The sequence below is a fragment of the Poecilia mexicana genome, unplaced genomic scaffold, assembly GCF_051168715.1.
Source record: "Poecilia mexicana isolate PSO_F unplaced genomic scaffold, ASM5116871v1 scaffold_23, whole genome shotgun sequence".
Classification (NCBI taxonomy): Eukaryota; Metazoa; Chordata; class Actinopteri; order Cyprinodontiformes; family Poeciliidae; genus Poecilia; species Poecilia mexicana.
The window spans coordinates 14403618-14431407 of NW_028263392.1; the positions used below are offsets into that span (position 1 = coordinate 14403618).

General features: G+C 37.8%; 2 protein-coding genes across 3 annotated transcripts in view; both read left to right on the forward strand.

Moving 5' to 3' along the window:
- The window catches only part of gnai1 (guanine nucleotide binding protein (G protein), alpha inhibiting activity polypeptide 1), a 424795-nt gene that overhangs the window by 286868 nt on the left and 110137 nt on the right, over positions 1–27790 (forward strand). The gene's annotated exons all lie outside the window — the stretch shown is intronic.
- Positions 1–27790, forward strand: part of fam180a (family with sequence similarity 180 member A) — a 35352-nt gene that overhangs the window by 1584 nt on the left and 5978 nt on the right. The window contains exons 2-3 of one of the 2 annotated variants that reach the window (XM_088003354.1): positions 8920–9019; positions 25521–25609. In XM_088003354.1, coding sequence (XP_087859480.1) covers positions 25531–25609 — 79 coding nt within the window. In that variant the 5' untranslated portion in view covers positions 8920–9019; positions 25521–25530. Of the gene's footprint in view, positions 1–8919; positions 9020–25118; positions 25610–27790 lie in introns of those variants that run through there. The other variant, XM_015002816.2, reaches the window with a different exon arrangement.

Below are 27790 nucleotides of genomic sequence, written 5' to 3' on the forward strand. Positions count from 1 at the left end.
AGCATAAGATTTTTTTTTCTTGAAATTTTATTTTATTTTTGTGTCCCAGTTTCTTAACTTAATTTGAGACAGCTGAAAAACAAAAACTTTATCGAAAAGCACAAATTGCTTTGAAATTATGTTTCCGTTAAGCAACTTCGTTTTCATAATTCCAATTTGCGCGTTTATATGGTCAGTGGAAATGTAGATCATGACTTCGAAAGTTCAGCAACATGGAGACGATGGCATTGATCATTGCATGTCTCTTGACAAATGAGTAACTAACTGAGGAAATAAAACTTTAAGAATTCCCACCAGCGTTGAAACAAAACTAAACCAGCAATGACTGGAATTTCAAAGTGATTCAATCTGATAGGCATGTCCTACTTTTCACATTTGTTTACTTTTTGATGGAAAATAGTGGCAGTATACCACCAAAATACACTTTGTGACTTCAGTTTTCTAAAGGCACCTAAATCAATTAAAGCAACTTGGATAAACTAAAAAGTATTCAGGGAAGGTTTGTAAGTTCACCCCCTCGCTTTTTCACAAAGACTTGAGAAGGGCTTCTATCAGCCATTTCTCTTTGTCACAATGAATGAGGACACCATACCCTCAGCAGTGCTCAGATGAAGCCAGAGTAACTTTGTTGCCCGTGGTTCTGAGAAATCTTAGAAAGATCTTTGGCTTTTTTTTTTCTTTTTTATTGATTCATTTATTCTCAAGGCACTGTTTGTCTGGCTGTGGCACATTGATAGAGCGAACTGAGTGACTAATAGTCCAAAGAGCTCTCGGCTAGAGAAGGTGTCTGTAATGGCGCAGCTCATTTTGACTGATCCCTTCTGCCGTGAAATATGAGCGTCTTCCTGCTTACCAGCTGATGACAGTACATCTCCACCTTTAATGTCTGTATTACAAAAGCCAAGCATGCTGACGCTCCCCATGCCTCGTCTCTCTTAGCTTTTCAGTATTAGTCATGCACAGTTTGTGTTCTTTTGCTTTAGTGGCAACTTCTGATGTATGTGTGTGAAAATGACACAGAAAATGCTTTAGAAGAAAGAAAAATAATAAAAAAGGAGCGGTTTTAATGACAGCGAGAACATTGAGGGGCTTAATCACCGAGGGCCGCGTTGGCTTTTGAGGCAGAGCGCCGTCTCATTAGGAGCCAACGCAGGGAGCACCATAGTTGTTAGTTACAGATGCACTTCTTGGGGTAAAGAAGACCCCTGCTCTGGAGAACTCTTGTGAAATGTGAGCATATGTTCAACACCTTGATTGGTCTTTTTATCATGATGTTTATAATCTCTAACTGCCTCCAGGGTGGTGACAGGAAGCAGCTTAATCAGCGGGAATGGCGGCGCGTCGTCCGGCAGGCTGTATGTCACAGCATTGATCAGGTGATTAAACAGTCAGCAGAGTGCGGTTTATCATGGTTATTCTGTTGGTAAATACGGGGGTTTCATTTATCCCATTTTTTTCTTCTTGGAAGAAGGTGGAGGATGAGTGAAGAACGATGAAGGAAGAGCGCTTCGTCTTCTGGCTGGTAGCTATCAGGTCGTGGGACGTTCATGTAACCATTTATCTGATCGCTCTGCTTCTCTGACTGTAATCAATCAAATTTTATTTGTATAGCACAATTCAGCAGAAAGGCCTTTCAAAGTGCTTTACATAATTAAAATAAAAGCAGCATGTGAGAAAGAGATTTAAAAAACATAATTAAAGCGTAAACGGTGAGAAAGAGACATTTTGAAAAAGATTTAAAAAGATAAAAATATTAAAACCTGCACCCCTTTGAGGACTTCTGTTAAATGTCGTTTAACTGGGACTCTAACCCTCTGAAACTTTAGTCAAAAACACCGTTTGACAAGAACTCCAACCTCTAGGTTTTTAGTTGAAACGCCGTCAACTGGGACTCTAAACCCCATAGGACTTTAGTTAAACGTCTTTTAACTGGGATATTTCCCGGGGGGCTTTACATCATTAAAACATAAACGGTGAGAAAGAGAAATAAAAAGAAATTAATAAAAAGATAAAAAGAAAAGATAAAAACATCAGATACATTGAAGACATCAAAACCCACACTCTAATCCTAATGTAGCCATAAGCAACTCTAAACAGGTGGGTTTTAAGTTGAGATTTAAAGGCACCCAGTGTTTCAGCTGTTTTACAGTTTTCTGGAAGTTTGTTCCAAATCCGTGGTGCGTAGAAACTGAATGCTGCTTCTCCTCATTTGGTTCTGGTTCTGGGGATGCAGAGCAGACCAGAACCAGAAGATCTGAGGGGTCTAGACGGTTGGTACAGCAATAACAGATCTTTAAGGTATTGTGGTGCTGAACCGTTCAGTGATTTATAAACTAACAACAGTATTTTAAAGTGTATTCTCTGAGCTACAGGGAGCCAGTGTAGGGATTTTAAAACTGGTGTTATGTGCTCTATCTCCCTGGTTCTAGTGAGAACGCGAGCAGCAGCGTTCTGGATCAGCTGCAGCTGTTTGATTGATTTATTAGTCAGACCTGTGAAGACGCTGTTGCAGTAATCAATGCGGCTAAAGATAAACGCATGGATGAGTTTCTCTAGATCGCGCTGAGACATCAGTCCTCTAATCCTGGAGATGTTCTTCAGGTGATAGAAGGCCGACTTTGTGACTGTCTTTATGTGGCTCTGAAGGTTCAGGTCAGAGTCCATCACTACTCCCAGGTTTCGGGCTGATCGCTGGTTTTCAGTTGTAATAACTGAAGCTGAGCATTGACTCTAGATCTATAACTTTAGATCGTTCCTCTTTAGGTCCAAAAATAATAACTTCAGTTTTGTTTCTGTTCAGCTGGAGAAAGTTTTGGCACATCCACACATTTATCTGTTCTAAGCATCTGTTCAGTGATTGGATGGGGTCAAAGGTCACCTAGTGACATCGTGATGTAGAGCTGTGTGTCATCCGCGTAGTTATGGTAGCTGATCCTATTTCCTGTTATAACCTGAGCCAGTGGGAGCATATAAATATTGAAAAGAAGGGGTCCTAGGATTGAGCCTTGGGGTACCCCACATGTGACCTGTGACCTCTCTGATGAGAAGTTTCCAATTGAAACAAAGAAATCCCTGTTCTTCATGTAAGATTCAAACCAGTGGAGCACTGGACCGGAGAGTCCGACCCAACTCTCCAATCGATTCAGTAAGATGTCCTGGTCAACAGTGTCGAAAGCTGCACTGAGGTCCAACAGAACCAGCACTGTGGTTCTCCCACAGTCTGTATTTATATGGATGTCATTGAACACTTTGACTAGGCCGTCTCCGTGCTGTGGTGAGCACGAAAACCAGACTGGAAGGAGTCAAAGCGATTCATTCATTTAATAGTTTAAAAACTGCTTTTTCAATAACTTTGTTAATGAATGTGAGGTCAGAGGTCGGCCTGTAATTCTGCAGCAGTGATTTGTCCAGATTGTTCTTTTTCATCAGTGGTTTGATAACTGCTGTTTTCAAAGCCTGGGGGAAAACACCTGAAGACAGCGATGAGTTCACTATTTGTAAGTTGAGCTCCGATTGGTTGTTGGAAAAACTTCTTAAAAAAATACTTACATGAATAGATTATTATGACCACCCCAAAATAATCTGGTTAATAATAAAGCTCAATATTTCACAGTAAAACACCTTTCCTTCCCTGGTTGTGAGATAAGAACAGTTTCCAGTCGAGGTAAAATTAAAAGTCTTCAGCGGACAATTCTGAAGACCAAAGATGTCAGTTTAGTCCGACATCTTTTGTTTTTTGTGATCTCTGCAGGATGCTCCTGGTTTCTGGTTCTCAGTGCCTTACATTTGGATTGTCAGAAACAAATTTCATCAACCCAATACGCACATACCCATCTGCCTGCACAGGTTTTGTGGGACTGGTCACTACAAAATATCAACTTTTTATCCTTTGTAGCTAACTTAGCAATGCAATCTGTTACTCTCCATTTGTCCCCAAACGATGTCCTCAATATTTCCTCATAATGTTCTTTGTTAGTGATAAATTACATGCTTGTGTAATTTTTGTAAGAGCATTTTTACGCTCTAAAAACGTCTCATTCAGACGTTACAGAATGTCTCCCTGGAAGGTGGGGTTCAATAAATGCCTCTTTCAAACATCATTGAAATCTTTATGCCTCAAAAACACATGACTGGAGTTTATGAATTTACAAAGAGCAGCTGGTAGCATTTGAAAGTTCATGAAGAGACATAAAGTCTGCTTTATGCCATAAAATATTTACTCGCTACAGAAAGTCCAACCCTGACTGGGAGCACCTTTCCGTTCCACTTCAACGTACAAGGGGCAGTTTTCAAGGGACTCCATAAAAGTTTAATGACTCTGTAAGGACACTGATGGAGCATCACGTATTGACTGGAAATGGTTTAAAATTCTGCACCGCGAGATGAAATGACCAGAATAACACAATTTAGCTGCCGGTTGACTCATTATGGAAATCAGAGAAGGGGATTATTATCGAGGCTTACAGATCAGAAACCCCTGGCAGCTGCTTGTGGAGAGTACTGCTGAGTGTGGGCTTCATTTGGCTTTCAGAAAATGCAGCGAGTGAAACAAGATGAAGATTGCAAATTTGGGAACATCAAAACTCTGCCTCTTTGGGTGTCAGCTCAGCAAAGACAAAACCATTTGGTTATTTCTTGCAAGGATACGGGGACGTTTCCAGACACGGGCGAACTTCTACCAGCTTTAACCACAAAACGTCTCAGAAGGTGGTGGAGTTTCACACTCAAATCTGATCCATTTATCAATAGGGATGACCAGCAGAAATCTATCTGATAGATGGCAAATAATTATAAATATGTTTTATTTTTATAGGCTATTATCTATAATCTCTCCATATTTATGTTAAGTACAGAACAAGCTACAGTAGCTAGCACTGTGGCCAATCTGTCAGTCAGTTTTGTTCTATAGTTGCATATAAATTGACATCTCAAGGCAATTGGTTCAAATGGATAATATTTACACATCATTGTGCTTTTATAACTTTTACTGAGTACTATATTTTTTCTTATTCACAGTACATTTGTATAAAATCTCAACAAAATACATGGTAATTTTTGGAGATAAACTGAGAAAATCCTGAAAATACTTTACCGAGGCACTGCAGATGCTGGCAGCTGGTTGTTTATTCAGCAAAAGCTTTTTAGTAGAACTGATTATGCTTGTTTGCATTTCTTCCACCTATTGTACATTCCAGTGAAATTAGAGGGAACCCTCCAATTCTATTGTCCTGAAATTTCATTGTCAGCCCTAAGGAGGGAGTAACATGTTTACTCGCTCCAATAGTCCCTGTGCAGATATTTCCTCCTCTTTTTTTGTTTTTGTACTCGGCTCTTCCTTCAGGTTTTGGGGTAAAACAACTCAAGTATTATCTCAGATGAATAGACGTTCACTCTATTGGCAAAAAAAAGTCCTCTAAACGTCCAAACATGCATTTATGAGCTGCATAAAATAACTGTTTAGCTTTGCAGTTAAAGTCCGGTCAGCTGTTTTATTGTCCACTAACTGTCGGCAGTAAAGTACATTTTTTTGGCCGGTGGATCTGAATATTTCATGTTTGAAAGGAACTGTGATTTTTAATTGCTTTGTTTTGGATTGTTTGGTCCCTGTTGTCATCACCAGGCTTAAGAGTGTCGCCAGTGAGCGGCAGGTGCCTCGTAAACCCACTAATCGCTTTTTAATGGCTGCGTTTCAAATTAGACAAAACTTTTCAGAAGTTTGCTTGGTAACTTCTCTTGAGGCGTATGTGGAAACCTTGAGTTTGTGACGCACAAACGTCTTTGTTATGGTTTTATTCTTTGGAATTACATTGTAATTGCATCAGTTATTGACCAGAATGTGTGCGACTGAAATGAATTGATTGAATATAACTCGATTTGAAATGAACCTGTGAAGTAAAGTGCTTTGAAATTACTTTTTATTTTTAGTTGAATTGAGTTTAAAGGAGAAATTAAACTGCACCAAATGCAAAAAGTGTCAGAAGGTAAAGAAGTAAACTTGGGCATCAAGGATGTGCTGCAGCATGGATGATCTAAAGATTTTCTTCAGAGACAAACAAAAATTAAAACAGCCTCTGAATTTTCTCGCAGGCATCAATAACTTCATTTCAAGCCGTTTCTTTATGAAAAGATTGTTCTCATAAGTGCTAGATTTAACTTTTGTTTCTTCATAATGGTGGTTTTAGTATCTTTTCCTATGTCTTTGCACATTTTTATTAATATATTCACAAATCAGCTCCACTTGCATTTAATAGTACGGATATTCAGAGTACATTTCTCATCAGAGACGGAAAACTTATTCTGATCCTCTTGTCAGTGTCTGGGGTTTCCACGGTAACTGCATTCCTAAGTTTTGCTTTAACAAATCACATTCCTCCTCATCTTGTTTTTGATAGCTTAATGTTACAGCTAAAGTAATATTGCTTCACTTCCTGGAAAGACGTTGCAGCCGCCTGGGGAGTGTGCAGCTTTAATAGCTCTGCCTTACATTTGTTTCTGTAATGAGCTCTAAATTTAAAATGAACTCTTTCCTGGCTGACATGCATTTCACTTTAAAATGTTAGAATACAAGTACATTTAAGATATTTTCAGATTTATGCTATTCTTCCTGGAAAAAAGCCTCCTGTGATCTACAAATTTTCATATGAAATTACTTTTTAATTTGTTTTCAAGAGATCAATAAAATGTAACTTTTTACCATTCTGCAACTTGTTTTTATTCCTTTTAAATGTTTGATTCATCTCCCAGATGTTGACTCACCAGAAACTGCAATTAGCCTCATGCTGTGATTCTCTGAGTGGCTCCTCAGCGGCGCGGAGCATTGTGAGCGAAAACAGCCAACCTCACGCTCAGAAATCATTTTAGAAAGCATGCAGACTTTTTTGACCATGTCCAATTTTGTCATTTAAATACAGCTTTGAAAGAAGATGCAGTGATGAACAATTAACTCCACTGATGGCCACGGATCTCACACCTAATGAGTCAATGTCCCTAAAGATTGGATTTTGATTGGACTGGATTTAAAAAACACCTGATACCTGCAAGTACAAGGCCAGTTGAGAGATACGGGCAGAGGGAGTCCTGGTGTTTCTGTGAGGTTTAAGAGGGAAAAAGCAGCCAGGTTGAGTTTAATAAACAAACTTTTCTATCTCATCATCAGAGAGTGCAACCACCTCTATAAAAGCTGATTAACATACAGTTCCTCATTAACACAATGCCAAGATGGAAAGAGATAAACAGTGACCTTCAAATAATGATCATCAATCTGGTAACGGTTATAAATCGTATTCCAAACAATTTGAAGTTCATTTTTCAGCAAATACAGATAAATGGAGAAAGCTTAAGACAGATCTCAGTCTTTATAGAAATGGATCTCTAAACACATTTACCTAAAAGTCCACAGGTGTGTGATTCTGCATATTTTTATATCGATGCCAGTATCACCAATACCAATACTAACAGCGATATATTTCAAGTTTGATATATCACCAAACATCTGATCTCTAAGTACTTTTGTGGTAAGACAGAATTTAGACAAAGTTTGTGCATGATTTCTGTGTTTTTCCTAAATGCAATGCAAACATATATAATTTGAGAGCAAATACAGCACGTAAAAACAAATTCAAGATTGAATCTGACACAAAAGTGAATCTTACCACACAAGTATCAATGCTGTACTGGTTACAATGTGGTATTGATATTAGTTAGTTTGGAAGCAAACTAATCTGTCTTGTGTGGAAGGGTTGAACAGTGTAGCATTGCAGACTTGCATCTGATCCTCACAATATTTCCCAACATCATGCCCATGCTCAAAAAAGAGACTTCAAACATACCAGAGCGCCAACGTCTGACTTTTTAATTTGCTGGAGTGCCTGGTACAAAGACGCATTTCTCTTCCTTCTCCTTGCTTCAAAGACCACGAGCCCCTTCAACGGAAATGGAAACTGGATTCAATCTTCTGGAGGCGATCACTCCTCCGTTCTTTAAGATGAGATAACTTCAGGCAAGGGGAGAGGCATCAGCGGGAAGAGGGGCAGGATGTGTGTTTAAAAATAGAATTTCAAATGACTAAATGAAGAAATGGTATCTCCTGGGAGGGCTGAAAATTGTGTTAAATTGCAGCGGTTAGAAAGCAATTACCAATGGGAGGTAGGCTGGAAAACCAAACGGCATCTAAACACATTTAAATGGTTAATTCATTGTCATTATGTCCAACTCTTGGTAATGTGTCAGTTTACTTAGCACCGTGTCTTTGTAGTGAAAGTCTTACGTGGTTGTATGATTCACACATGGAATGTCAACAAGTTTATGATTCAATAAGTGGCTTCAGTCACAACACCTTACACAGCTGTGATGACATTTGAGTTTTTGCTGTGGAAAAAGTAACAAACATTTTTGGATTGAAAATATGTCAAAATTTCTAAACTGTCCATAGAAATGAGGATAAATGTGATAGAAAAGTGAAGGAGTTTTAAACAGCTAAGTTAGTGGGGGTTTTTTTTAGTGAACCTTGACGAGCATAAACAGGGTTTTCCCCAGTCATTCATCCAGCGGCCCTTCGTGTTTTTGAGTTAAAAAATGTTTAAACTTGACAGGAAATTTGAAAATGTCACTCAATAATTATGTGTTATTAAAAGATGTAAACCAACTATAAAGTCTTAAAAAAATGCAAACATTTTAAAAAGATTTTAAAGAAGTAGCCTGGTGGGAGCACAAGTAAAGCCTGGTGGCCCGCCAGGCTTATAATACACTGGGGGAAGCCCTGATAAAGCACGCTGGTGGTAAAATGATGCTCATTTTAGAAGATGCAGTTGAAGGAATGCAGAGTGAAGTTGACCTGCTGGAGTTTCTCTGTTTACCTGCTGGTTATGATGTGGAGCTTCCCTTGTTTACTGTGTCTTGAATCTGTTTTCTTGGTTGCAGGAAATAATCCCCAGACAAACTTCAGAGGAAATGTTTGAGCCACAAGACGTGCAGGCAGTCCTACCAGAGGGGGGACAGTATGAACTCAGCTTAACCTGAAGTACGGACTGTGGTAAAGTTTGTTCTCTAAAATACTAAAAATGTAAGAACTTTTATATGGATTTAATGTGAAAGGACATAACATGCATATTTTTTACAGATAAAAATATGAAAAGTGCGTTATGTACTTCTTTGTAGAACAACCTTTCAGTTCACATATAGCAGAAAGTCTGAGTCGTTACTCTACTAACTTTGCCCGACTACGTTCTAAATGGGTCTGAATTCAAAACTAACCCGGTCTAATCAGTGTATTTTTCATGAAAATATGTATAATTTTTGTTCCACTTCATAATTATGCACCACTTTGTGTTGTTTTTTTACATTAAAATCCTTATAAAGTGCATTAAAGTATGTAGCTGCAGCTTGATAAAAGGTGAAAAAGTGATGCTGATTATTTACCAAATGAGTCTTATTAACCTACTCAGAAGCATTTTACTCAGTAAACACAATTTTAATATCTGCTTCATATGTGAATGTTTTAGATGACTTTCATTGTTAAATCCTTAAAAGCCTGATCAACCTTCTGGCCTAAATTATGGACTGGAAGCACCACATGTTTGTGTGTTTATGCACATTGAACCTTCAGTGTAAAAAAATAAATAAAAACAGCTCAAATCAGGCACAGCCCAGTCAATCTTGGACGCTACAACACATAAAAAACAGCCGCAACCTAAGACCGGACTAAATAAGTTTGGGTCAGATGTAACAAAGTCAGTTTATCTTATTTATGCAAATGTTTGTTTCTGTTTGACGTTTCATCATTTCCAGTTGCGTCTTTGTACTCTGAAGCCGACCGACTTCACCTCCCTGACAGCTCCCATTAGGTCCACACTGAGCAGGTCATAGATTGCTTTTTTATCTTCGCTTCTGGAAACTTTTCAATTTCAGCGTGTTTTTTTTTTTTTTTTCCAGAAATCAGTCTGGACTCACTGAGTCATCGGCTGGTGGAAAAATACACATCAATCACAGAGATTAATTTTGGGAAAGGCTGCGTGTTTTTCTTGTTACTTTTTTCGTCGTTTGAATTTGAAAAGCCACGACAGACATTCAAAATAAAAGACCGTTGACAGCAGCAAACAAGCTCAAAGAATGTTTTTATTGATGTAAAAATGACTGATATATTCGCTGTCCTTTCATTTCTGGATGTGTTCGCAACCCAAGGCGTCATCCTTTGCTTTGTTTTGTTTTGTTTTTTCAAAATCAAACAATTATTGTGTCTCAAAAAGCTGCAGATAAACAAGGAAGCTCAGTCATGAAATGAGATAATCACGCTGAAGGGTTGAAATATTATTCATGCTTAGTGGATGGATCTAAACAAAGTTTACCAAGAGTTTACAAAGGCACATATGTTCCTGTTGAGTTTTTCATTCATTAGCTTACAATTATCCATTTAGTGTGTATTTTTTAAATTATTTAGCTTAATTTAATTCCAAGTGGAAAGCAGGCTAAAGTTAAATAATTAGTTTAGAGAAGCAGACTTGGCACCTGATTAATCTGTAGTTGTGGCTCAGAGGAGCTTGGCAGAACAATGAAAACTTTGGGATGGCTGAAACTCGTAGCGCTCTCATGTTTTGACGGTTATTGATTACTAGTGATGGAGAACTCCATTGGAAAGGACGGCATGTTACCCGGTGGAAGCTGAAGTCGTTTTATTCGTCTAACAAGGTGTGCAGGCACAACTTAGTAATTTTTCTTCATTAAAGGGACAAATTTATGGCTGGAATTTATGCTGAACATGAAGACATTAGCATAAAAACAGAGGCAGGGCAATAATTACTCAGACTTCATACATATTGCAGGTGACAGTTGTACACACTCACCGTTTTTAAAGTATACACTGTTGCATATGTCTGTGTGTCCTTATGTAAGCACACAATGGACATGTCTGCCTGCTGGTAGCTTAGTCATCTCAACATCTGCAGGCAGAAATGCGGAAGTTGCATCCCTAGTGTCATCGTTTTAGATTACCTATATTTTATTTTTATTTTGATGACTCTATTGGCCACTAGGGAGCACCAAAACACACTCTAAGCAAGAGGGTGGCATATTAAAATAATATAAAGGTGAATATTTATATGTTTAGCACAATGGTTGAGTTGCTAGGATAGACAGTTGGGGCTATTTTAGATAATCAAAGGAATAAATGAATAAATAAATAAGAAATTCTCAAAACAAAAGAAAATTTGAGTTTGAAAAGTAAAAAAAAATCTGACATGTTCTAGCACAAACAAGGAAATTTCTAAGTTTGAAAAGTAGCAGATTTGCTAGAAAAAAAACTCTGAAATGTTTTATAAAAAATTTCCTGTCTGGTTATTCACGCCACTTGAGCCGACAAAATTCATTATAACGGCTTCAGAGGCTGATCAGTTTAAAACACTTTGTGTGCATTATTCCTTCTTAATGCAGCCTCAGAGTAACAAACACAGATCATTCAAGCAATGTCATAAAGTTATTTTGAAATTGCGTGCAATATCTTCTACAGAAAAAAACAAATTTGCTTCAGCTAAGGTTGCTAATAAAATGATAGAAGTACTGCTGGTGTTCCCTCCTCCTCAATCAGGCTGAAACTGACAGAGTAGATCCAGAAAACTTCCATAAAAACATGTATATCCTAATGGAGACATGATTTCTGCTGTGTTAGAATTGCAATTTTTTACATAAATGTAGAATGATGATCTGGTGCCACATTGAGCAGCATCTCTGCAGCAGCAAACTCAAAGCAAACGTCTCTACCTGATGAAGTACAGCACTGAATTTCCAGCATAAATCATGCATATCTCATTTTGAACCAAGATTAAATAACCAATGAACACAGAAGTCTGTTTATTAACCTCGAACATCAATTGATGTTGCTTTATGAGTCGCGATGCAAACTCATTAAGTTCATTAGCTACACCATAATCCACTGTAATCCTCGGTTATATGTAATGTAATAAACAATGGGGAAATATTTATCAACCTGCCATGACAAACAACTGATAACGCCCACAATGGAGCCGATGAGTAGCATAGCTCAAAGGAAAGAGCATCAAAACATCAAGTGTCCTGATTTTTATTTGTAATTTTTTTGTAAAGTTCCTCATGAGTCCACCTGGTACCCTGCCAGATCTGTGGAAACATTGGGACGCCTCGTCTCCGAGAACCCCCTGTTGAGTCTCGTCTCTGCTGCGCCGCTCCTATTAAAGCTCCTGTCAACAACCGCTGCCTTTTAATTGCACAGCTCCTTGTCTTTCGTAATTACGTTGTCAAACGCGGAAGAGTCGAGAGTGAAAACGGCGGCGCGGCTGGTCCCTCTCGTCAAGGCTGATCCGTCTTTATCACGGGAGACATCGCTGTGAGGAGAGGAAGAAAGCAACCCAGGGAGCAATTAGGCGTACAAAAAGAACACTGTCACCTCGCTTGCAATCACGAAGCAGCGGAAAATACAGAAACTATATTTAATCTCAACACCAGGAATAAAGCAGCACAAATCACAATGTGGCTCCTTTTTTCTTTTCTTTTTTTGTAATATAAAAGCATCGTATCATACTGTCAGGGAAAACCGATAGCACAGGTTTTAATTACGGTGCAGATGCTTTAATTATAGATTGTTTTGTTTATCAGTAGTTCCCCCAATCTTTGAGAAAGTTTGCCTTCAGAGGTAATTTATCCTTGGGGCCTGAAAATGGAGCCGTCATCGGAGTTTCTGCCTTTCTGTTCGACTCACTTAAATATTTATGTGTTAGATAAAGTCTGGTGTCATCAGGAATGAGTTTGCCTACCTGCAGGTGGTGGGGCTCGAATCAATGACTCGCAGTTGCATCAACAGGAAGCGCAAGAGAAGCTGTGAGGTCAGCGCCACAGCCATCCATCCCAAAGGAGTGAACTAAAACCAAATGCTTTAAAAGGTTTCCTGCCAACAAACGAATGTTGAAGCTTGCTATCTTCAAATGATTTCAGCTGGACTTCATTATCCACCCGCTAACGAACGCAGAGCAGTTGAGATCATGTCGGCCTTTTGTGATTGTGCGGATAAAGAGATGGATTCAGCAGATGAGCTGCATCCTTCTTCTCAATACTCTGTGCCATAAGCATATCTTTAATTTCTAGCCTCTAAACTGTAAAAATCTGCCAAATTCACACATTTAACTTGTAATTTTGAGTCATTAATTACATTTATTTTTATGAGTTAAAAACTTTAACGCAATTAGTCGCACTTTATTCCAGCTGGAACCTTTGTATTTGTACGTTTCTGGTACAACCGTATATCTGACGCGCAAGTGACATTCACAAACAGCAATGGGCAACAAAACAGCTTCTTTTACCCCACTGTGGGTTAATTTTTGCTTGGACACTGGTAAAGATTATAATTGTGTTCAAGGTGTGCTAAAAGTATTTAGCCTATCAAGCTATTCAAGTCTAAAATAGCATCTTAATGCTAAACGTGCTGCAGTAGCACAGATGCTAAAGGTACTTTCAGCATCTACAGATCACATTTCTAAAGGATTTTCTCAAAGAAGTTCCATAAATCATCTGATAATTGAATAACCTTAATAAACAGATTAAAAACAAAAATAAAATTGTTTAGCTCATTTGTCTATTTATTCAACAATTTAGCAGCAAAATGATTATTTTGTTTATCGTTTCTGATAAAACGTGACTCATTACAGACGCTGCAATCAAATTAATGAAAACATTTTATCAACTCCCACCACTGATTTTAATGACCGACTCGACCACCAAGCTTTCACTCTCTGCCATCGATTGTAGCGCTACAAGCTTATTTGATCAGCCGCCAACATCAGCTAACATGTTTCAAATTGGCTTTTATGGAATGGATGAACACAGTCTTCAAATGGTACAGTTAAAGTCCATAATTTGAGAACCTTAAATTGGTCATTTCAGATGATTTCCATCAACTCACACTGAGTTGCATGAACTAGTTTGGAGACGTTTTGGTCTCGAGGCCAGATTTGGGTAGAAACATCCAACAAAACACATGTGGCTGAGCCAAGTGTTGATTGAGGGGGGCTGAAAATTAAACTTTTTACAGTTTTATTTGCATAAATATTTAAATATTTTATCCTGTTTTTCTCTTTTAGAATGCACGCTACTTTTCTATAACACCAAATCCCAATAAAATGAACAGAATTTAGCATTTTTTAGTTTTATTTTATCAGTTAGGTGTTAAGTCTATCAGCTAAACTCTTTCCTACTGCGAGCTTCTCCAGAAACCAAATCTCTTCCTGTCGCACGGAGTCTTACATCCTTCACAGAGATAACTTTATCAAGCTGATCTCAAGAACGGATTAAAGTAGACGTGTTCCAAAGACTTCTTTAAACCGCTCACGATATGCAGGTGAAATACAAAACCCTGAGCATTTAACATTATCGACCTCGTTGACCGCAGCAACTTTTTAATAATGTATGAATAAATAAGTTACTGCTTGATTTTTAAAGGTAATGCGTTTTTTTCATCTGCTGCCAAAGGACGCTGCAGGGATTCAGCAGCTCTGTGTTCTTTACTCCATGGCGATAACACCTGCAGATTTAATAAATATTCTCCATGTGATTTATTTTACACACCGTGGTCCTGTTTTATCAGTACAAAGCAAAGCTCTGCCGGGTAACGCATGATTATGAGCCCAGCTTCCTGCCGCAGCCCAGAAGTCTGTCGGCTCGGCGGCGCTGCAAGGGATGATGGGGGAAAACCGTCGGGGTCAGTGGTCCTCTGAGCACCGGGGAGTATCAAGGAAGAAGAAAAAAAAAACTCCAGACGACGCCACTGGGTGGCCGCCTTCTCTTTATTCACCGGATTCAACATTCACACATGCATGGATTCATGGAAGTTGCTGCACAGGCTTGCAAATCACTCGCCGGCGGCAAGAGTATATGTGCATGTAGATGAGCCTGTGCCTGGATGCTGGGGACAGGATATTCATCGCCACCGGGTTCCGGGAACATAAACATGACGGGTCGACCAGGAGGAGGGCAAATGGTCACAAAGTCACAAAACGCCATCATGAAACGCAGATTAACCAAGAGAAAACTCAAAATCCTGACCAGCACGGCTGTCCTCAAGGCTGGGTCAACGTTTGTTACTATTAGGCATTGTCTGTGATCATCACCGGAAACTGACGCGGAAGGCTGCGGATGGGAAACTCACGATTCCGATGCCGAGAGGAGGGATTAAAGGATCAGAAATTGACAGAATATAAAAGAAAAGACGGCTAGGAGGGGGAGATGGAAACGTGTTCAGGGGGAAGGAGGAAGAACGCAGAATAAGTTATGAACAGCCAAGATGGACAGGAGGATTTTAGGTTATGCAAAAAACACATATAAAATGGCACAGAAATTAAATCAACATTTAGCTTTTTTCTTTGGTTTTGTTGCATTTTTTCCTGCCAAATACGAGGAGGGAGGCAAAATGAAGGGGGAAAAAATCCCTTGAGTCACAGCGAATCATTAAAATTCAGTTTGGATCATCAGAAGTCACGATTTCAGCTCTAAAACATGGAAAACTAAAATATTTCTCTTTTGAAATATGACATGTCGGTGTGGTTGATATGCTGTTACAATCACAGCTGGAAAGTGTTTGATTTTATTTGCAAGAGTGCCTCGATCTGCACCTTCGCCCAAAATAATAAAATAAGAAAAATGAATGACAGTTACAGCTGTTCAAATTATGTGAAAACATTTTAAAAGAAATTAATTAAATGAAAAATAAATCCAGGAGAAATTCACCAACTTATCCTGTTTTTCTGCACGTTTTGTGACTCTGCTTGGCTTTTCTAACTCAATATGCAGATTGACTTCACCACATTCAGATGAAAACATATCCATCAAGTTTAGACGCAAACAATTCGCAACAGTTTATCTTTTTCTCTCTCATTAGTGTCACTTATCTAAATGAAATGAACATTTTGTTCTAAAAGTAATTTACATGAATATCCAAAAATATTTAACATGATTTTCTTTGTTTACGGAAAAAAATCATGGACACTGCCGTCTGTGGATGGATTTTAAAGTTTATTCATCAATGGAAGCTGCTAAATTATTACAGCTCATAAAACAAAATTATGCTACCCCTCATTTAATTTAATTTAAAATAATACCTTATCTGATCTCAGGAGTCATTTTGTTGGATTGCAACATGGGGTTGAGGATTTTCCTCTGGGTTTTTTGTTAAAAAAAGTAAAAGGAAACGGAGGTTTAGTTCAAATTTAGATTCTAAATGTATTGTGATAAGGGTTCCTTATAATTTCTGTCCAATTATTACAAAACTCCATTTTATTCTTTTATTGCTTCCCACTGTATTGTTTCCATTTCTAGTTTTAAAAAGAGGAATTGAGATGCAACTTTAGCTGTGTTGGGGAGCAAATCATCATTTTATCGTCACTAACTGAGGATGAGGATCCAAAAGGATCCAAAAGAAAAATCTTGATAAAATTTTGAGCTGAAGAGCTGTGACACCAAACAATAACCATCTTCAGACATTTTTCATCACACAAACCCTCATTTTGTTGGCATTGCTGAACTTTTATGTTGTTCATGTTTGTAATTCTGCGTGTTGTTTGCACCGCGATGAAGGGCTTAAGCTTTGAAATGCAAAACTGCAGAATTTAATTGTGTAATCCAGGCTTTGTAAGTAGGGGGGATATGACAGGATAACCAGCACCAGATCCGATCTAACAAGGCACTTTGCTCCGCGGTACACAGCTTTGAGGGGATTGAGGAGGGAAGAGGAAGTGTGAGATTTTAACAAGGGAGAGATTTGGATCCGACTGGCTTTGTGACTACTCGACAGTCACAAAGATGCGTGCAGAAAGAAGAGAGGAAGGCAGGTTGCAGCTCAGCGCCCTCCCTTCCTGCAGATGTTGTTTTTCAAATCGGATCCAAACTTTAGCATATTCCATGGCTGAAAAACCGAAGCGCAAATCCAGTCGCCATCTGAGAGACGGCATTTTATGAGCAGATTGCGTTTTTATTCTTGGCAGTTCAAAACGTGCCGCATGTCTGAGACTGTAGTCCAATATGCTCAGTTAAACAAATTTATCTGCTGCTGCTGCGGTTTTATGTCGTTGAAGTCGGGCTACTTGTAAAAAGTGAAGTTTTATAGATTCATTAGTTATTAATCAAAAACAAATTCAAGTTAGTGGCAGCCGGTCAACCCAATACTTCTCATTAACGTCAGTTTACATAGTTACAACCAGATACTAACATACATGTTAATGTTTTAATCAGTTTAAATATTTCTGATGACTTGTTTAATAACGGACGTAATGCACAGATTCAAAGAAATAAAGGCAAATTAATCCACAAATGAATATACATCTCTGGAAAAATTGAGAAAATCTCAGTTTTTCCACCAAATATTGATTTCTGAACTCTTCCTGAGTTAAAACATTAATATTGTTGTTTCTAGATGAATATGAACTTGTTTTCTTTGCATTATTTGAGGTCTTAAAAGATAATAAATACTACATTTTTGATTGGAATCGTTCATAAGGTAAAAGGACAATGTTCATTTTACTCAAACATAAACCTATAACAAGTAAAACCACAGAAACTGATTATCTTAAGTTATTTTTTTTCCAGAGCTGTATTAGTAAATGATTCAGACGTATATTGAATAACGTTGAAAAAACATTGGAAGAGGCTGAGTTTGGTTTTGGCAAATCAAAACTGCCAATAAATTTCAGATCAGCCACAAAATTCTGTTCATTTTTAGGTAATTAATTACTTTTTATGTGTTTGGTTGGAATAATTTACTCTAATTGTAATGTGTTCCACTGGATTATCATCAAGGGCTGCATGAAGGATAACATAATGAAGCCGCTGCATTGTTTCAGTGTGATTTAGCAAAACCATGTTTTCTGCCTGTGACTGTCCTTTCTCCGCCATAATCATATTTAAAAATGAGCCGTATTCTTGTTTCTGGTCATTTATTATGCCTGCTTAGTGTCTTTCAAACACAAGTTGGAGAAGCCACTGCTCAATTAGTTCAGACTGAAGAGCTGCATGATCAGCAGACGGCCACAGCCAGATCCAAGTCGGGACCATCTGGGGTCCTGGCTGGAGACGCTTTGATGTGTGACACAGCTCTTTATTTTAGGGCCAAGAGGAAAAATGTACCACACCCTGCTAAATGCAGCTCACACACATCAGTCGACCTACAAACTCACAAATTACAAAACATTTCTCCTGCCAATGTGTTGAGTAATTAATGTGGCAAAGGAGGAAAATGCATCCAAATTCATGTGGTGAGAAAAAACCAATAAACTTTGTTTTTTGGAAATAATGCCAGGAAGAATGCTTTTCTGTCCAACCATCACAAACATAAGTATGGAAGAGGCCACTGGAAAGAAATAATCTACACCAGGGCCAATGTAGGCAGGAAATAAAGGAAGGGTAACTCGCAAATTCTGAGATTAATCTCAGAAACTTTCTAGAAAAAACAAAAGCATTTCAGAGCTTGAAAAGTCAAAAAATTTAATTAACTTTGACTTTTGAAACTCAAACAAAATGTATTTATTTTCTTTACAAATTTCAGACTTTTTTAAGCTTAGAAATGTCCAAGTTTTTTTTTTTTTTTTTTTAAGAAAATTTCTGAAATTAATCTCAAAATTTGACATTTGTATTTATTTGTATTACAAATTCCAGACTTTTGGATCTCAGAAACTTCCACATTTTTCCTAAAAGAAAATGGCTGAGATTCTCAAAATTTGAGCTTTTGTTGGAATTTTCTCTGCCTCATATTCTGCCTACAGTGGCAGTTGTACAAATCTGACCTTAATCTCAGAAATTGTTCTTTTATTCTCAGAATTCTGATTTTAATTTTCTGATATCAAAAGTCAGAATTCTGATATTAAAACCAGAATTATTAAATTTTTTCAGTTCCTCTTCGGTTCATAGCTGTGCATCTTGTTTTGCTGACCGCATTCCAGCTTCAACCATCTACTTTGGACAAAACAATCCAGATATTAACAGAATAAAACCTCAAGTTAGTTTTAAGTAAATCAGCTCCATGCTAACTGGTCCTGAGTTTCTTCAGTTTTGATTTCAGTTTCCCTTTTAAAATTCCTTCACTGTTTCAGAACCGCTCTGCGTCTGGACCCTTTACAAGTCCACAACATGACAGTAATGTAAAAGTAATTACTAACACTGGCTATTTTCCTCCCACTTGGTCCAACTTGCTCCTTGACCAGCTAATTGACATTTCCTTGGCTCAAATTCAACACCTCTTATAAAAAAAAGAAATGAACAGCATTCAGAAGTGCCAGAGCTTTTTTATTACCTTGTTGTTTTACGTGTAAACTCCTGGCTCAGTCTGACGCCTCCAGCTGGCATCGTGACAGTTTCCCTCTCTGGAGTGCAGCAGCACTGAGACGGTTCGGATGAAGCCCGCAGAACTAATTCTCATTCCTCGTGAGGAGCTGATTACTGCAGCTGGAAGTAGTGAGGAGGAGGATGCTGCTTTGCCCATGTCCCTCCCAACAAGATTAAACTTTTATTAGCCGCTTACGAATGTTCAGGAACTCACAGGTAACGGCCGAGACGGGAAGAGGCGTGACTTTAGCATCTCAAATCTTTAATATTTGGATTATATTAGAGGATTATAAAAATGATTTCTCATTATAAAAGTTCAACTTTTGTTATCCAGTTTTAATTTTCTTTCACTCTTTTATTTACTTTTTTTTTCTAAAACAGGAACGTTACAGTAAAAGCTTCTAAAGCAAACTAGTTATTGTAATATTGAGCTTGTTTCTATGGAGGGCCAAAAGTGCCACATTATGATTAAAAGAGGAATCATTATCTAACTATTTTAACATTAACAAACGCTGTTGGGTAATAAATAAGTACTTTGAACCAATTTATTACAAACAAGATGATTGTTTGTGGCACTTTACCACAATTTACATAAACCTTACATATATTTAGGATTTATTATGTCGAGACTTCATTTAGTATTAGTTGTAAAGACATAAATATTCATTCTAAACTAATTTCCTTCAAAGTTTATTATTTTAAGCACTTTTGAGAAAATGATTCATAAAATTGTCAAGTTACTCCTATCTATTGATTTATTGTTAAAACGCTGTTTTTAATGAAACATGACAATTTAACAAGTTCTTGAAAGTTTATTTCTGTATTATAAACATTTTTGAGCAGAAGATTTATTAAATTTGTCATGTTATTCCATTCCTTTCCTTTATTTGCATTGCTTTAAAGCCTTGTTTTTAGTGAAACATCAAACTTTATTTACATCTGAGCATTTTTATGATGAGAGACCTCTTGTATTAAAAACCATAAATCAAGGAACAACAAAATTCTGGTAAACGGGTCTAACTCTAAAAACACCTGCTGCAGCGTCTCTTATCTAATTATGCTAATTAGCTACAGATTTGTAACATAATTAGCTGTAAAATGAGCAGCCTAGAGAGAGCCTGAGTCCTAAGCTGCTCTTGCGTCAGCGTTGTGAAGAGCGGCTCACAGGAAGAAGTTGAAAGGTGAAGCTTCGTCAGAGTGCAACGTTTCGTTTTTGTGAGCAGCTGAGATGTACAAACTCTAGATGGTGTTGAGCAACGAAGAGGTGGGAGTGTTTCAGACTAGACAGCCAAAATTTTTCATGTACAAACTGAAACATTTAAGTTTGTAAACAGTTCAGTTATATTCATGGCGATGGATTAGAATAGATTCATACTTTAAAATTCTTGAGCATATTGAAGACACTGAGCTTCACTGTTTTCTTTTGGATCGCTGTCTTGTTGGAGCACCCATAAGTAAACTAATCTCACATACATAAGCTGATTGACAGCGCTAAGACCCTCCTCCTGGTTCTGATTGGTTATTTTTGATCAAGCGGTGTATTTTTGCAGTAGGACAACATGGAGGAGCTTGATTTCTTTACAGATTATCTGACAGTTTTAACAAATAAGTTTAAAAAAAAAAGTTTAGAAAAGTTGTAGAGTGCAGGTTTAAGATGCACCGACTTCTTACCCAAATCATTGTTGGAACGTTTCTTTATTTCACGCTCCGAATGCCTCATTAACGCACACAAAAAATGTGACGTTTATGAATTTTGCATGAATAAATAAGAAGAAATTTACAGTATAAAGTGTAGCCTAATGAGACAGTGGCTGTCTCCTCTGCAGCGTGTGGTATATATCAGAAACAAAGCGGGTTGGCAGACACCCGACGCCCACCAGGGAGCAGACGCACACCCAGAGCTCTGACTGTGCCCCTATTCAGATTAGCCTTGATGAGGCTCTGTGCAGAGGAGTTAATGAACAATTGAGACTTTTCTTCTGCTTGAGGATGTGATGATCAACTGCTGTGACTGAAAACTCCCACTCAGTGTTACGCTGACTTGTTTGTTCGTGTGGCAGGTAGATGCAGATCCACCAGACACCTTCTTTTTTTTTGTTTGTTTTCCCCTCCATGGTCTTCAAACTCCCAAAAAACATTTCTTCATATCAAGAAATGTCTTTGCTGTTATGTTTAACCCTTTGGGTAATTTAATCTGAGAATAAATCCAGCTGTACTGTGAAGGTTTAAGTGGTCTGATCCAAGAAATTGCTGAACAAACAACATCTTGAAGACCAAAGTTATAACATACTAGAGGCTGTAAACGGCTGAGACTGAGGAGGAGATTCACTTTCCAGGAACTTAGAGGCAGAGATACATGGGTTCATTCAGAACAAATTATATTGGATTATATTAGAATGCAAGTCGATAGCTGAGTTTCCATTGACCGTATAATTGCACAAATTGGAGTTACGAAAATAAATTTGCTTAATGGAAACACACCAATTTTGAAAAAAACTAAATTTTTCGACAAAAAGCTTTAGTGCTAGGATGTGGTGTTTTTTTGGGCTGTATTAAAATTGGTTTATTTTTGCAAAACTACAATGGAAAACAACTTTTTTGCACTTTTTTTGAGTCATCATCCAGGTGTTGCGACTGGCTCACACCATTAAAAAGAAGACGACAGGAAGTGGCAGGAGGACGATGGTGTGTTTTTATCCACTTATCACATGAGCAAACTTATTCATGTTTGATTTTAATTACCTTTCTTATTTAATGAAAACACTGCTATTGCAAAAATTGGTTTTTTTTTTCAACATATCAGAAAAGTTTTGCGCCGATTCATCATGAAAACGAAGACAAGACTTTGATCACAGATGAACTTGAGTTATTTGCACAGAAATTTCAATCTCTAGATGAGTAAAACTTGCAGAAACCTAAAATGTCTACAAATGTTTAACGGTGATAGAGATCAAGGAGTACAGATAGTTTTGGAAGAAAATATAAATGAAACGTTCACATCTTATTTTAGGGATGTTGTCACATGAACGTTTGTGCTTCAGTCTGTGTTTTTCTTGTCTTTTACAGGAATCATTCAGTAACTTCTGATTTTCACATCGAAATGCTACAATGTACTGTCGAGACATGAACCCCGTTATTTCTTCTTCAGTTTTACACTGAAGAATAAAACTGCAGCTGCAGACTTTTCGATGTGATTCAACTATCAAATCAAATCTCATGCAAGTCTGGATTCACGGTGGTCCTGTAAGAATTTGCATATTGGAGGCATTCCGGTAATTTAAAGCACAGAAGCAATTAAACTAACGGATGTCTCGAGGGTTCCCACCTGGTTTGAACCCAAACAAACCCTCTGATCTCTGTTAAGTAGCTGCATTCATATTGCCAGACCTTATCTGAATAGAATTCAATTATTTTTGAGTCCAAGCAGCAGCAACGCAGTCAGGGAGAGCAATCGGTGCAGGATCTTGGACGAGTTGGGGTAGTTTTGGATCGCAGTGGATCGGTGACGTAACACTGCCCCCTCATGGTCAGAGGGACATGAGAAAACAGAGGTTATATTTATGCAGTGTGCATTTTTTTGTGGAAAAACAGACACAAATGTATTGTTCCGCATAACTTTTCTTGTCTCTCATTCGTTGAATCAGGGCACCTTGAGGCAAACACAAAGGGAATGAGCTGCAGGGAGAACTTTTTTCGCCCTGCCATCTGCCTTCTCCTTATGTGTTGCTCATGTGAAGCACAAGCAGACCAAAGCTCCAGCTTGCCACTCTGAGCTGCTCCTCTCCTCCAGATTTCACCTGAATGTGTTTCTATTTTTGTAGAGTCCAAGAAAAACAAGGTGCATACTGGAAAATGAAATGCGAAGAAAACCTTTAAATTCACTTTTGTAGATATGCCCAATTCAGTTCGTTTTAAATACCAACACTGACAACTTAAAGTATTAATTTTGACTTTTGACCTATTTGAAACATTCTTTTTTTCACTGTATAACAATAAGATTTTGAAAAACAAGAACTGGAGGAAAACCTCCCTCACCAAGAAGCAAAGGAATCACCATTTCTGTGGCAATTAACTGGCATAATTCTGGCTGGAACTCATTTACATTGGTTGGTCTCTTAAGCTTGCTTGTCGGGTAGGACAAGATGATTTTAGACGTAGATGGACACAATGAAGATAAGTATTTAACTGTACCAGTGGTACCAATCAAATCAATGAAGTTTATCTGTATGGCACAAAGTGTTTTACATCATATAAACAGAAAACTAACAAAACTTCACCATGTTGATGGTAAAGTTTCTTCGTCTTTAAAATCATCAATACACATCAAATATGTTGGCAAATGTTTCATTAATTACGTTTCATTAATTGTGATTCAAAAGCAACTATAAGTAGGTTAGTTTGTAGTCTTGATTTAAAGGAACTCTGTGTTTCAGCTGCAGCACTGAAATGCTCTTCAGGGGGTCGAAGGCTGACTTTATAGCTGTCTTTATGTGACTCTGAAGGTTCAGGTCTGAGTATGGCGTACGATAGACCGCCTTCAAGTTTTCTTACTTCATCTCAAATCAACTGAAAGATCTACATAAGTGGCATCAACTTGAATTCTGTTAAACGTTTGTAGACTTTGCTAAAATGATGGATCAATGCCAGTAACTGATCAGTTCTTATAAGAGTGATCAAATATCTGTTAATCCCAGGATCTTCCTTATAAAGACTGTATGGACTCTGCAACTTTCTGGAGCGCTTTCTAGCAAATTTCATATTAATATAGCACTTTCTAATATACAGTCATATTCAATAAATTAGAATATGCATCCCAATTAGTTTAATTAGTCAGATTAAAAGTACGTTAGGTGGTTTTTATTTGGTCTGAAATGGAAAATTATCAGAATTAACAGGAAAAAATGGTTTTCAAACATCCATCTCTCTGGGATTAATCTACAAAATGTCTTTCACATAGTTATAAAGTTCTTGAAACAACTATTAAATAGGTTTGTATATTTATCTCTCTGTCTTTAAACCTGATTTTCTGACATTGGTTCCTCACTTTTACTTTTTTGTTGTTCTTAAACCCATCAGTAATTTTTCCTTGTTTCATTTTAAAAGGCTGCAGCCTTGAAATATCAGCTAGGAGAGCTGAAATCAACCTGCAGTGGTTCTTATTTCTGCTTTGACACCAGAAGAAAACCAAGTATTTATCGCACATATTCAGTAACAAAGAACACGAGAGGAGGAAGCGAAGTCTTGACAGCCTTTAATCGAGATGCTTTAAATGGTCCTCACTTTGATTTAAAGGTTTCTGTTTCTTCAGTCTGTCTGGATGTTGTTTGTCTCATAATAAATTTACAGAAAGATGGTTGTAGCTTGGAGAAAAATATTTAAGGAAAGTGTAACTAAACCACAAATCAACTTATTTTTTTAATAAAAGCTATATTAATTGTTTCATAAGGTTGCTAAATTGTGTTTCTGTGCAAGTTGTGACCTTTTGTGTAATTTTCTTTAAATTCTGCAATATTTGATCCAAAATGGTCTCAGTTCTGCCCTCTTCAGGTCGAATGGTTGAACGATTGACTGACATGTAAAGTACTTTGTGGTCTGTTGCAGGCATTGTAACACTTTTTAAAGCATTTTATATCCTTAGGAGAACCTTACAGGTTTTAATAGAAAAAAGGTGTGATTTCGCGACATTAATAAAAAAAAAAAAGATATTAAGAGTAATCTATGATTCAGTTGGAACGGTCAATAATCTGTTGGTTTATTTTCAGTTAATCCAATTTGATCAGCTTGATTAAGGTTTGTGCCCCCAGGTGAAGACTGTTCTGATTTATTATTATTATTATTATTATTATTATTATCAGTCAGCTTCATCACTCATGCGATGAAGCGTTCAGAGAGAAAAAACAGAAAAGTCGCCCAGTGAGTGAAGACTGAGGGAAAAGTTCAGCCAGGAGGGCAACAGCTCTCCCAAATACCGATGATTTCCAGATGGGGACCAGACAGTCTGGCCTTAACGGGGAACACACACACACTCTCTCACACACGCACACACACACACACACACGCTCAAGGAGGGAGTGTGAGATTTGACAGAGGGAGGAGGAAATATAAAATCCTGCACAATAGAACTGCAGGAGTTATTTTTATCATGATTGCGGCGAGTTTGACAAGCAAAGTGTGTGTGTTGATTTGTGTTTGAGGATCATCAGCATGGCGCGGAGGTGGTGGGCTCTGCTCGCCGTCGTCTACCTGTCCAGCCTGCAGGCGGCCGCTCGGCACCACAGGAAAGGTAGGACCACGCTCCTTTAAAAACTAAGAACTCATAAATCCTGCCGTCTAACACATTTCACTGCTGTTATTGAACTTTAGCTTTGAAAATTAATTTCTGGTGCAGAACTGGAATTGTTTTCAACAGCTACACGCATATAGTACAAATAAGTCATAAATAATGATAACTTGGTCTCGGATGTGCTGCTGTGAAAGAATGTGTTTATCTTCTGGAGTAATTAGGAACATTTGACACTCGGCTCAGTTTCCAGAGAAAAATGACTGGCTTGTTGTTCCTGGATTCAGACGCTCAGGAAATTCCTGTCCTAACACTCACATCGCTCAACACCGCTGATAAAATATCAGTTTTACTTTCAATATTTTACATCTTTTTCTACAAAGATAAAACTCTTTACAACTTATTTTAAGGAAAAAGCTTCTCCAGTTTTACAAAAACATAGATGTTTAAATTACTATGACGACGACATAATTTTTAAGTTTTCTTTATAAAAAGTGCAAATAAGTTTGACTGTTGTTTCCATAGTTACCACCTGATTTTACTCTTAGAACTTGGTTTATTCACAAATGAAACAAATTTAGTGAATATTTTTACAGATTTTTCATTTTATCTGTAGGCACTTCATTAATATACAGTTGTTCATAGTGGAGGTATTAAGATATTTTTATATTCAGATTGGTATATTTTGTTAATGTGCTGCTGCAACAACTGAATTTCTCCTCTGTGGGATTAATAAAACACTATTCTGTTCTGTTTTTTGTGCATGTTGATGCATTTAAAGACTGAAAGCTGCATGTTCTTAGCTTGACCTTTGACCCACTGATTCTAATCTCTGGCTGTTTGAATCCTAAATAATATACTACACATACATAAATGTGTATTTAAGTCACGTAACGTCACCATTGTGTCGTCCTGCTCCCCATTCATCGCTTTCTGAAAACTTTCTGGATCCCTTCTTCTATATTTTCTCATGTTTTTTATTCTGCATTTCTGCTCTCCTGTTGATATTTCTTTGCATTTTAAACCACAAAAAAACTAAAATTTGAGGCAGTTCTGCTTTGTAGCACCAGAAACATCGATGAGTCTCCGCCAAGTTTTGAGAAAACAAACTTAAAACCAAACGTTTTTAAGTTTCTCGGTCGTCCCTCGGTGTCGGTTCTCCCTGTAATTCGGCGTGACTTTATTGCAGCTCAGTCTCTTTGCAGACTGAACTCACTGGGAGTATTGATGCTGCAGCCTGTGTTTGCTCTGAAAACGCTTGCATTTGTATCCGAGTCACAAGAATGTCGCCACTTGACAGGATTTTAACACTCATCTGGAGGTGAATTGAAATGCAGAAGATGAGCTGCTGCTGCTGCCAGCATTTCATTCTCCTCTCTGTCCTTTTCACCTTTCTCTAATGCACCCAGAGAGATCTGGACTTCTTTTATTTTTTTTAATCCATTCATGTGTGTTTTAATTTTCTTTTGTCTTGTCAAAAGGGGAAAAAAACAACAAAAAAAACATCCCAGTAGCCAAGAGCTCTGTTTAGCCCGGCTAATTAATGCATCATTGTTGTTCTCTCATCTCCTTGCAAGCAGTTAGCAGGAGATTACAAGCTCCCTGCCTCCACATAATGACATACAGGGGAAGTCTGCACATGCAAACATTGATTGTGTGGTGAACTGGAGGACAGAAGGAAACCAAAACAAAAGAAACAAGAAGGCAGCCGAATCGATGTGATGAGACATCTGGGCTGAAATTTATTCTGAGGACAGCCAGACAAACAGCAAGGACTTAAATGTGCCAGTTTCCTCATTTAGCATGGTAAAGATGCTATATTTTTGTATTTGTAGAGCATTTTAAAGGTTGTAGAAACAAAAACGGGAGGCAATGTCATTCGTCACTAATTGCAATTTAGAGAGACCAGAGGAAATTGGAGTACCCAGAGAAACCCACCCCTGCACAGGGTAAACATGCAAACTCAGACCAGAAAACTCAAACCTGGAATCTTCTTGCTACTATATTCAGTTCTGCTGTTTTTCTTTACGATTTATTATGATTTAGTTGTATGAAATAGAAATAAAAAAATGCAGCTCACTCCAGTCTTTGTGAGATCTCATCTCTGCTCTGGATAAGCAGCAATCTTTTACCTCCCAGGTTGTTGCCCCGGGCAACAACCAATATCAATTTGGTTTGCATCAT